This window comes from Sander lucioperca, chromosome 19 (assembly GCF_008315115.2).
Source record: "Sander lucioperca isolate FBNREF2018 chromosome 19, SLUC_FBN_1.2, whole genome shotgun sequence".
Lineage (NCBI taxonomy): Eukaryota > Metazoa > Chordata > Actinopteri > Perciformes > Percidae > Sander > Sander lucioperca.
The window spans coordinates 3,169,757-3,180,466 of record NC_050191.1 but is presented as its reverse complement, the minus strand read 5'-3'; the positions used below and the strand labels follow the sequence as shown (position 1 = coordinate 3,180,466).

General features: G+C 41.1%; 1 protein-coding gene across 1 annotated transcript in view; it reads left to right on the top strand.

The window, feature by feature from the left end:
• Positions 1-991: 991 nt before the first annotated feature.
• Positions 992-10,710, top strand: part of LOC116067442 — a 39,782-nt gene continuing 30,063 nt past the window's right edge. Inside the window, exons 1-6 of the mRNA XM_031323877.2 lie at positions 992-1,319; positions 1,611-1,685; positions 2,294-2,417; positions 2,506-2,608; positions 7,752-7,865; positions 7,947-8,063. Coding sequence (XP_031179737.2) covers positions 1,301-1,319; positions 1,611-1,685; positions 2,294-2,417; positions 2,506-2,608; positions 7,752-7,865; positions 7,947-8,063 — 552 coding nt within the window. The 5' untranslated portion in view covers positions 992-1,300. The remainder of the gene's footprint in view (positions 1,320-1,610; positions 1,686-2,293; positions 2,418-2,505; positions 2,609-7,751; positions 7,866-7,946; positions 8,064-10,710) is intronic.

Below are 10,710 nucleotides of genomic sequence, written 5' to 3'. Positions count from 1 at the left end.
AAATGTTGGCCTGCCTAGTTGTGCACCAAAACAAAAAAGACAGGAAACTGTTTTTCAAACGGCAACTACATGACACTTAGAGCAGAATTTGGTAGATTTGTCGACTTTGGGACTCCCAGAAATTTCCACAGAAGCAGAGAGTTTTCAAAATTAAAACTGGGAAACAGGTTGCTGTGAGTCGACTTTTAAAACGTAATCTTTGTTTTGCTTGATTTGCTAAATTCTAAGATTTCTAAGGAACTATTTGTTGCCTTTTTTAGGGCTTTATGTGGACCAAACTGTAAGTGAGAAGACTATATGAGACATGGAATAATACAGTCAAAGATATTTGACTTTTTCGAAATAAAAGCATGAAAATAAACTCTATATGTCTGGCCCTTGATGCGATTCTCCTTTTCCAGTGTGGCCCTTAGTGAAGTTGAGTTTGTTAATTACAGAAATTATGTAATTATGGGGGACATTAGCCAACTAATTATAAACATGAAGTCAGACTTTGAGGAACCCCCAAAGACTAAAAATATTTATTTATTTGTATATTATGCCCACAAGTTAATAGCCTATCGTTTGCACCAGAAATGTTAGGTTCCTCCCTGAAAGCCTGCAAGATTATCCTAATTATATTTTTAAGATCAATTTCTTCTGCAAACAAAATAATAACTTGTGCGCACAATATATTAGGCTATATTCTGTGAAAAATATCTATATCTTGTGGCACAAGATACAAAAATATCATCTCAGGACTTGGAGGGCTCCATAATCCTGGCAGTGTAGCCTATGCTTTAAATCTTTGTGCATGTTGAGGAATACAATTTGCAGAAAAAGGCCAAAGTTGGATTGGATAAACATTAAACTGAATAAATTAATTATGAGCAACCAATAAAACAAAAAAAAGTTACGCCTTTAGTTTAGTGTTCGCTCAAAAATATTTTTTTAGGGTGGGTGGGGTGGGGACGACTTGATTTGCGGGGACCAGGGAGCTGTCCGTCCTCCTCTGTGTTTTCTCCGCCCTCTTTACGCTGGGTTTCCACAAGACAGCGTAATAAGCCGAGCAGCATCCAGTCAGCGGAGGGGTCAGCGCAGAGACAGACGTACGCTGCTGAATAGATGCAACATGGCGGAGAAAGGCAGTGAGCATCCACGGTCCACCCGGTGTTGTTTCCCAGCACCGCAGTAGAACTGTTCAGTGTTGGCGTAGACGGAATAAAATAGGTGTCCGGTCCGGTTCCTCGGGTACAAGTTTGCTTTGCCACTTTAAGAGGAAAAAAACTTGTGAAAATGAGCCGCGAGTGAGGAATTTAAGATGAGCCGACACGCAACAGGTAGGACTGTGACAAGTGCAAATGTGCACGCGATAGCTTCTTTGTCCACAGTGACTAAATGTGGCGGTAACTTGTGTATTTCGCCGATAAAGTTTTAATAAATGTAGCCTACAGTTTCGTGGCGCATTCGTCTTCATCACTTTACAGGGTGCTACTCATCAGCCAACTTTTTCTGAAGGCGGTGAGGAATTTGCTGGACCGGTTCCTCCAGTGGTCATATTGCAAGGACTGTTGGAAATTCTTGTCTGGCGTGTTTTCAATGAAAATAATCATTTCCCACGAACCTTTCAGACGTACCGGAGTGTGCCCCCTCCCCGCCGCTGCCTTCTGATCATGTGCTCAACTCTGCAGCCGTGTTATTCCCTGGTAGCTATTAACTCACTCTACTCTGCCTGCCTGTCTGAAAAGCACAGCTGAAATTGATAACCTTAACAGTGGCTCAATTCCATTAAGTGTCCCAGTAAGCTGTTTCAGTGAGTCAGCATGCACAACACCAGGGCCCTCTCCTAAATGTAGATTATATAGAGGTACAACGATTAATCGATTAGTTGTCAACTATTAAATTAATCGCCAATGATTTTGATAATCAATTAATCTTTTGAGTCATTCTTTTATTAAAAAAAATAAGATTTCTCTGATTCCAGCTTGTTAAATGTGAATATCTTCTAGTTTCTTCTTTCCTTTGTGACAGTAAACTGAATATCTTTGAGTTTTGGACAAAACAAGACATTTGAGGACGTCCTCTTAGGCTTTGGGAAACACTGATCCACATTTTTCACCATGTTTTGACATTTTTATAGATCAAACAACTAATCGATTAATTGAGAAAATAATTGTTAGTTGCAGCCCTACACTTATATTGGCAATATTGACTTGATTTATTGAGTTAAGTGCCAGATGTTTGGTCAAACCTGTCTTTTCTTTTGCCAGAAACCCTCCACATGTGAGATCATTGGTGTTATCTGTCTGTGCAGGTGGTTTTGATCAACATGGCTGCCCTTTGATCGTGTTCCCAGCAGATGAGCAAGCCAAACTCCCCATAGAACTCAGCAAAGCAGAAGTGGTGGACTTCATAAGTTACTTTCTGTGTCTGCACAAGTAAGTGGAGTCTGACACGCTTTTTTGTGTTTGTAAGAAGGGAGTACAAGATGTACTGATGGTTGGATTGTTCTCTCTATCTCAACAGTAAGAAGCAGGAGAAGGAGGGTTTGGTGTCAGTGGTGGCTGATCTGAGGGACGCCTCGCTCCCTACAACCAAGTTCATCGCTGAGACTCTGCTTCTGCTTGAGGTATTGTCATGGCAGAGTGCACTGTGTGATGTTTCCGTGTATACTGGGCTGCAGCATGTTGTCAATGATTGTTTTGAAACTAGATATCCACCACATGTAGAATGTGGCTTCTAGATTTCCTCAGTAATGGCTCAAAAATGGGACGATCCTTTTGTAATGATTATAGTTAAAAGATAGGGGGTCTGGGTGGAGGAATATTTATGATGGCTGCAGAGTCTATTAGAACACACTACACGGGAAGCTTGAAACGTTGTTTAGTGAGTGTATCTTCAATACAGCACAGCAAGACCGTAGCCTTAAAGGGGCACTATGCAGTTTTGGCAATTTCTTTGCTGTTTTCTTGCTTTTTGCTCACAGGTTTCTCTATAGAGCTCCCCCTACAGCTTCGGAATAGATATTTGGCAACACTGTGTAAAAACTTGCTCGGTCAGTCTGCCGTTTCCTCTTTCTCTGTTCCTCCGACAATGGTTTCCTAGCTTTCTGCTTCTTTTTTGCCGGCTCAGCCATGACGATGGTGTGAAAAACTCCATCGCTACCAGCTCGCCGGCCAAAAGTTGCAAGGGTGGTTTTTCCGCTTTACCCCACAGGTGCTAGGGGGAAGCGAGACGACCACCATTCAACCTGAAAAAAAGTCATACAACCATTCCAATGACTCCAAAGCTGTTCAGTTAAGGTAAATTAAGCTAAAAAAAAAACTCCATAGTTCCCCTTTTAATTATGACTTGTGTCAAAGCCGCTTTCCGGAGGGATTTTTTCAGTTCCTAGAACATAAAATTCCTAGAACCCTTTTTCTCGTGTTCCGACTGGACCAATTTGGGGATTTTTAAGGTCATCTGGCCGCAGTTCCTGTAACTCTTTCAGCTAGCGAGAAATGAACTGTTTAGATTTCGAATATAGGCAGTCTTGCGAAAATTGATGCCGAATTGACAATTTGCTTCAAAGTTTTGGGAGTTGAAGCTCCGTGAAGTGAGGAGACAGCCAGCAGGCGCCTGCCAGGGCCGCTAGCTCGTCACTCGGCCATGTCATGCTCAGAGACCCCCGCTGTAAGCTGGAGGTCTCTCAGACCGGTCTCGTAAATAACGCTATAGACCGTTGCCGTGCTTACATCACTCCCTTACCCCTCCTACCAGTCCCAATGGCCACTTGGCCAGTGTGAATGCCAATGCATTAGCCAAACCAATAAATAAGCCAAGGTTTTTCTCTCAACCTGGTTTGCTTCCATCTCTCTTCTCTCATTGGCCTTGCCTGCTCATTCCCGCTCAACCCATCGACTTCATGTTGATATTATGTCACGCACTGAGGAAAAATGCTTTTTGTGCTACAGTGGGTATTTCTTTTGTGGCAGCACCACAGTTGGCAGCAAGACTGACTAGCTGTGCCGTAGCTAACTCTTCTAATACACACAGAGTACATCCAATTGACTGCTCCGCTGCCTCTTTATCCTCAATGCACCAATCACAGCTTGGCATGAACTCGGAAGTCCACCTTTCTGTTTAAATGACTGCAGTGCTAAATGTCACAAACTACAAGTACACTTAAAAGTTGGTTAAAATATATGCTCAGTGGATATACCACAGCAACACACTGTATCAATACAAAAACCCTCATGCAACAGTATAACCCGTGTGCTTCAGTGTTTTTAGACATCTTGTTTTTTTTCCATGAGTGGGTCCCTGTTTTCTTGTGCACACACCATAGCCTGTATAAAGTATGGAACATAGTAGAGCTGGGCAATATATCAATATATATCTCTCGATTGTCTTAGATTTTGGATATCGTAATATGGCATAAGTGTTGTCTTTTCCTGGTTTTAAAGGCTGCATTCCAGTAAAGTGATGTCATTTTCTGAACTTAACAGACTGTTGTAACTGTTCTATTATTTGCCTTTACCCACTTAGTCATTATATCCACATTACTGATGATTATTTATCAAAAATCTCATTGTATAAATGTTTTGTGAAAGCACCAATAGTCAACACTACAATATCGTTGCGGTATCGATATCGAGGTATTTGGTCAAAAATATCGTGATATTTGATATTCTCCATATCGCCCAGCCCTAGAACATAGATATAAATAGATATTTTGGGACGGGAACCTGACCCGCTTGACCATAAAGACTCCTAGAAAACAACTGACTTTTGGATGTTCATGCAAAATAAATGCCCAACTAAGTAACATAGAATAACCTTTCACGGTTGAAAAAGGTGTTTTACGATATTTTAATGTTACGAACGCGTTTAATTTAATATCACAACAGGTAACGTTAATCCTTCTTTTACGCTAACATAAAGTTGAAAGGTAACTGCCTTTTGCCTGTTTTTGTGTCTAAGTGACTGATGGGAACATTGGTCCATATTATTAAGCGGCGAAACAAGCTACAATGTAAGTTAATAAGGCAATTGTCCAGCTTGTATTTACCTTCATAAAAATGCTTGTTTTGCCACTGACAGACTCAGATTAATATTCTAAGTGTCTGACAACATTATGGAAAGGATTTCTAAGGAGTTCGACCTTTCTGTTAAAGAGTAAGATCCTTTTTATTTTAAACCTAAACATCCGATATTGCGTTTGCTAAACCCACCAGACTCCATGTAAATAAACAGTAATTTTAGCATCGTAAAATACACTTAACCCTTGTGTTGACTTCGGGTCACATTGGCCCGTTTTAAAATTTTTGTTTTATATCAGAAAATATTGGACGTAGAAATAAGTGCTGAAAATGTGTAGAAGAAAAATTTAAAATGTTGGAAAAAACAAATTGTGAAAAAGCTTCACAAATGTCAGAAAAGTGTTTTTTTTTCAAGGTTGAAGGGAAGACAACACAAGGGTTAATTCGACCCCTTCACAACTCCTAGTTTTGGTTAAAATAAACACATAGTTTACCGATTTACATGTGAAAATACGTTTGCTCTATACACGCTAAAAGTATTGCTTTTTTAAATGGAGTCAGGTGGGATTAGCGCTAGCGACCTCAGAGCTGTTTCTGGTTAAACGGAAAGGTCCATCTCTGAAGGGATCCTTTCCATAATGTTGTCAGACACTTAAAATATTAGCCTGAGCTGAGCCTTTTTAGTTGCAAAAACACTTTTCCTGCTGACCTGCAGTTCCTCGAGTGCCCGCTTGAGGCAAGTCAATCCCCATAGACCCCATGTTAAAAAAATCCAAACTACAAGACCGAAATGCGTGCGTGGCCAAAATAATGCTCAAAGTGGGTAAATGGGGTTCTGTCACCCATTAGGATTGAACATCATTGCCTTTTTAATATATCTTCCCTCGAAGCTGCACTGGGAACTGTAACCTTGCATGCTGATGGCCCCAAAAAGCACTAACATTTTCACTTCAGTGTCCAGAAATGCAGAACACAAAGCTCATTTAATTTACCAACCAGGGTGGCTCACTCACTGTTGGATTTAGCTCAACTTTTGATTTGTCATTTCCTGTGGGCAGAGAAGTCCAACTCCACCGAATGAATGTCCCATCCTGCAGGGAGCATTCCTCTCGGCTATAGAAAAGCCCAATGTTTTTATATAATCTTGCGTATTGTTAGTATTGTAAAAGTTCGTTTCAGGAGTATGTACGCACAGAGCTTTTGTTAAACATCAGCTTGGTGTTTCTGCCGTTGGTTCTGTCTGAATTATGCATGAACAAGACTTGGAGTGGGTCCTCTGCACACAGCACAGTGACGTGCTCAACTTGTGATTGCCCTCTTGACTAGCAGAGCTCTTCTTTTGCAGCAGCAGCATTAAGTTAATGCATTATTTGTTTTATTGATTCAAAGAGCTGTTGTCTGAGCTGATCTTCAACAGCACAATACCAAGTGCATCATATCTGTGGTGGTCACAGTGGAAATCGTGTGTGTGGAGGACGGGTGTCACATGCATGGCTGGTCACATGCTTGGTTATTAGAAAAGCCACTGTGAAATTACAATAAATTGAGCACAACTATGTAGGGATGCTGCGTTTTAGCACCCAGATCAACTGTTCTACAAAAAACCTTTTATAGTTTCCCTGCGGTCTTAGCTGCTGGCCTGATGTCATCATGCATACCAAGATGTTTTAAACATTTTATTTTGTAATTAAAAACTGCTGGAATAGGAAGAAACGCGACCATAATTACTAAGTTATGTGTGTGGTGGTCAATCCAAACTTGATATGGCCAGATTGTTTTTGCTTTCCAAGACCGATGGAGTAATTTAAAAGATGCATGAATGGTTCAACAATGATAACAAGCTAACCGATACTGTATGCGGCCGTATATCTGGATCATACCTAGGCAACTGCCCTAAGGCCCCAGAAACCAAATGGCCTCAAAAGTTGCACATTTACGGAATGTCAGTGGGTTTTGCTAAATTGATTACATTTGTACACACCACCACTAAAGTGCAAAGTCAACAAATACAAGTCCTGTGTTATTAGCTAGTCAATGGGCTGTTTGGAGAGGGGCCCTGTGTCAAAATGTACTTGTGACCTTAATTTAAGTTCAAGTTGGGCTGCTTACATGGTGCACATTCCTGAATAAAAATACCACAAACTGACTCACAGAAACCTTAGGAGTATCAGTGGGTAGGTTTACAATGCACGGAGGACAGTAGATGTTAGTCTCGGTCTGCCAGACCCTCATCCACAGCGCTGCAGAGGAGGGTCTGACTAGTTCCACAGCATTCTAGGATGGGAGAAAAACGTGCTCTGGTTTATTTGTTTGTTGGCATTTCTTTAAACCAATCACAATTTTTCTTGGGCGGTGCTAAGCGCCGGACGGAGCCACGGTGCCGCTGCAGAATAGCCCCGGGAAGGAACTTGTTTAGGTGGAACATGTGTACGTTCAAAAGTTGTTTTAGTTGTACAACAGAAAACTCAGATTGGACAGATAGTCTAGCTAGCTGTCTGGATTTACCCTGCAGAGATCTGAGGAGCAGTTAACCATAGTCCTCAGAAATTAAAATTGCAACACAAAGTGTGAGGATATGGACATCCTGCCGAAAAGAGTGACATCCGGCGGATTTTCGAGCGGCAACGGAGCAATCCCGGGATCTCTCTTCTTTTTCCCCATTTTTAAAATCGTTACAAAAGAATGATCAATGTTTGTCTAAACATCACCAACTGTGCTCATTTTTTTTTTTTTTTCCTTTTTCTTTTCTAGCTGCACAAGCGGACAGTCCACAGTGTGTACATAGTTCAGCCCAAAAAGAAGGAGGTTGCCAAGCTGTTGCTCAAACTCCTGGCCCCGTCAAGGTCTCACGCTGCCTCTTTCAAGGTGAACAACGCACTGCCTACTGTACCCCTGGGTTTGTTTTAGGTTTGACGTCGTTACCTAACGCCCATCTCATCGTTGCAGAAAGTCCTTCTAAAAGAGACCTCGGAGCTCTCCAACTACATTGACCGAAGCCAGCTAACGGCAGCTTTGGGCGGCTACCTTATTTACTGTCACCAGAGTTGGGTGGCCTTCATCAAGGTAATTTTTGAAAATGTCATACCCCTGACAAGTGTTTTTTGTTAATTTAATGGTGTCAAACTAAAGGCCACCTTCTTACAAACCCCAATTCCAATGAAGTTGGGACGTTGTGTAAAACGTAAAAAAAATAAACGGATTGCAAATCAACCTATATTCAATTGAATACACTACAAAGACAAGATATTTAATGTTCAAACTGATAAACTTTATTGTTTTTTTTTTGTGTGTGCAAATATTCACTCATTTTGAATTTGATGCTTGCAACACGTTCCGAAAAAGCTGGGACTGGGACATGTTTACCGCTGTGTTACATCAACCTTCCTTTTAACACTCAATAAGCGTTTGGGAACTGAGGGCACTTTGAAGCTTTGTAGGTGGAATTCTGTCCCATTATTGCCTGATGTACGACTTCAGTTGCTCAACAGTCGGGGGTCTCCGTTGTTGTATTTTGCGCTTCAATGCTCCACACGTTTCCAATGGGAGACAGGTCTGGACCATAGGCAGGCCAGTCTAGTACCTGCACTCTTTTACTACGAAGCCACGCTGTTGTAACACGTGCAGAATGTGGCTTGGCGTTGTCTTGCTGAAAAAAGCAGGGACGGACCAGAAAAAGACCTTGCTTGGATGGCAGCATATGTTGCTCCAAAACCTGTATGTACCTTTCAGCATTAATGGTGCCTTCACAGAAATGAAATGTGGACTAGAGCTGAAGATCTTTGCCCAGGTTGGGTCTTAATTTCTATCATTTTACACGGGCTCGGGCCGGGCTCCGGGTTGCGTGGTAAATGAGCGGTCAGGTGATGCGTTCCGATTAGCGTGAAAATGGATGCTGAGGAGGTGAAACGGAGGCTGGCCTCTGGAGGACTTATTTTATTTCTTTGTTCCAACTTCCAAGTGGTCTATAGCCTCCGTTAGTCATGAATAAATTATATTTTAATTTTTATAAATGACTTTCTTGATGAAAGACAAAAGAGCTGTGTGCGTGCAGCGCAGTCTTTTTTCTTTCTCTCCCTTTTCCGCCGAATGGTGTGTGAAGCGTGTGTCCTCGCTATTCTCCGACATGCACTCTAATCACTGCTGATAGACGGCCTTTTGTACAGTCAGGCTATAAACTGGTTCGGGCTTTTAAGAAGCTGTCAATCAAAATGTACTTGTCAGGCTCGGGCCAAATTCTGTCGGGCTCGGTCCTTTTTCAGGCCGAAAAGGCCCGATTACAGTTCTAATGTGGACTCAGCACGTTTCTACTTTGCGCCGGTCCATTTCAGATGAGCTCGGGCCCAGAGAAGCCGGCTGCGTTTCTAGGTGTTATTGACATATGGCTTTCGCTTTGCACGGTAGAGTTGTAACTTTTAGATGTAGCGGCGAACTGTGTTAACTGACAATGGTTTTCCGAAGTGTTCCTGAGCCCACGTGGTGATATCCTTTTACATAATGTCTGTTTTTTTTTTTTTTTTTTTTTTAATGCAGTGCCGCTTGAGGGATCGAAGGTCACGAGCATTCAGTGTCGGTTTTCGGCCTTGCTGCTTACGTGCAGAGACTTCTCCAGATTCTCTGGATCTTTTGATGATATTATGGACTGTAGATGATGAAATCCCTAAATTCCTTGCAATTGTATGTTGAGAACCGTTCTTAAACTATTGGACTAGTTGCTCACGCAGTTGTTCCCAAAGTGGTGAAACTCATCCCATCCTTGCTTGTGAACGACTCAGCCTTTTGGGGATGCTCCTTTTTTATACCCAATCATGACACTAACTGTTTCCATTTAACCTGTTCATCTGTGGAATGTGTTGGCGGAAGGTGTTTTTTGAGCATTCCTCAACTTTTCCAGTCTTTTGTTGCCCCAGTCCCAGCTTTTTATAGAACGTGTTGCAGGCATCAAATTCAAAATGAGTGAATATTTGCCAAAAAACATATTTTAACATTACATATCGTTTTTGTAGCGTATTCAATTGAATATCGGTTGAAAAGGATTTACAAATCATTGTATTCTGTTTTTTAGTTACATTTTACACAAGGTCCCAACTTCATTGGAATTGGGGTTTGTACCTTTCTAACACTATCATTTTAACCATTTGCTTTAGCTTTGTCTTTTACAAGAGTCGCCAAAAGGACGTTAATACCGGTGAATTAGCCCTGCACTACCCTTGGCCATACTTGGACAGCCCTATCTCCCCGCTGTAAAAACTCACTGGGGGCTGCTGGATTTTCGGTATTAACAAGTCCCCAAAATTAACATTAACCCTTGTGCTCCCATCAACCAACATGCAACTTTTTATTTTTTCTGGGTCAAAATAAATAAAAAAATTCCAACGTTTTGGTCGTCTTTTTCGACACTTTTGTCACTTTTTTGAAGTTCAATATTTTTCTGCTTTTTTTTTTTTTAAGCTTTTCCCATGTTTTTGAAGATTATCAGAACTTTTTTTTTTTCACTTTTTCTGACTTTCGTTACTTTTTTCCAAGTTTGTCACTTTTTAATTTTTTTTTTTGACATTTTTTTCCTACGTTTTCCAACGTTCTATTATAAATTTTTCTTTACATGCTATAAAATTGAATAAAACACCCAAATTCAATGAAAGTAGTCAACTGATCATTTATTTAACTAAGAGTGTCGTAGGGAACATCCACGTTATTTTTTTTTTTTTAAATT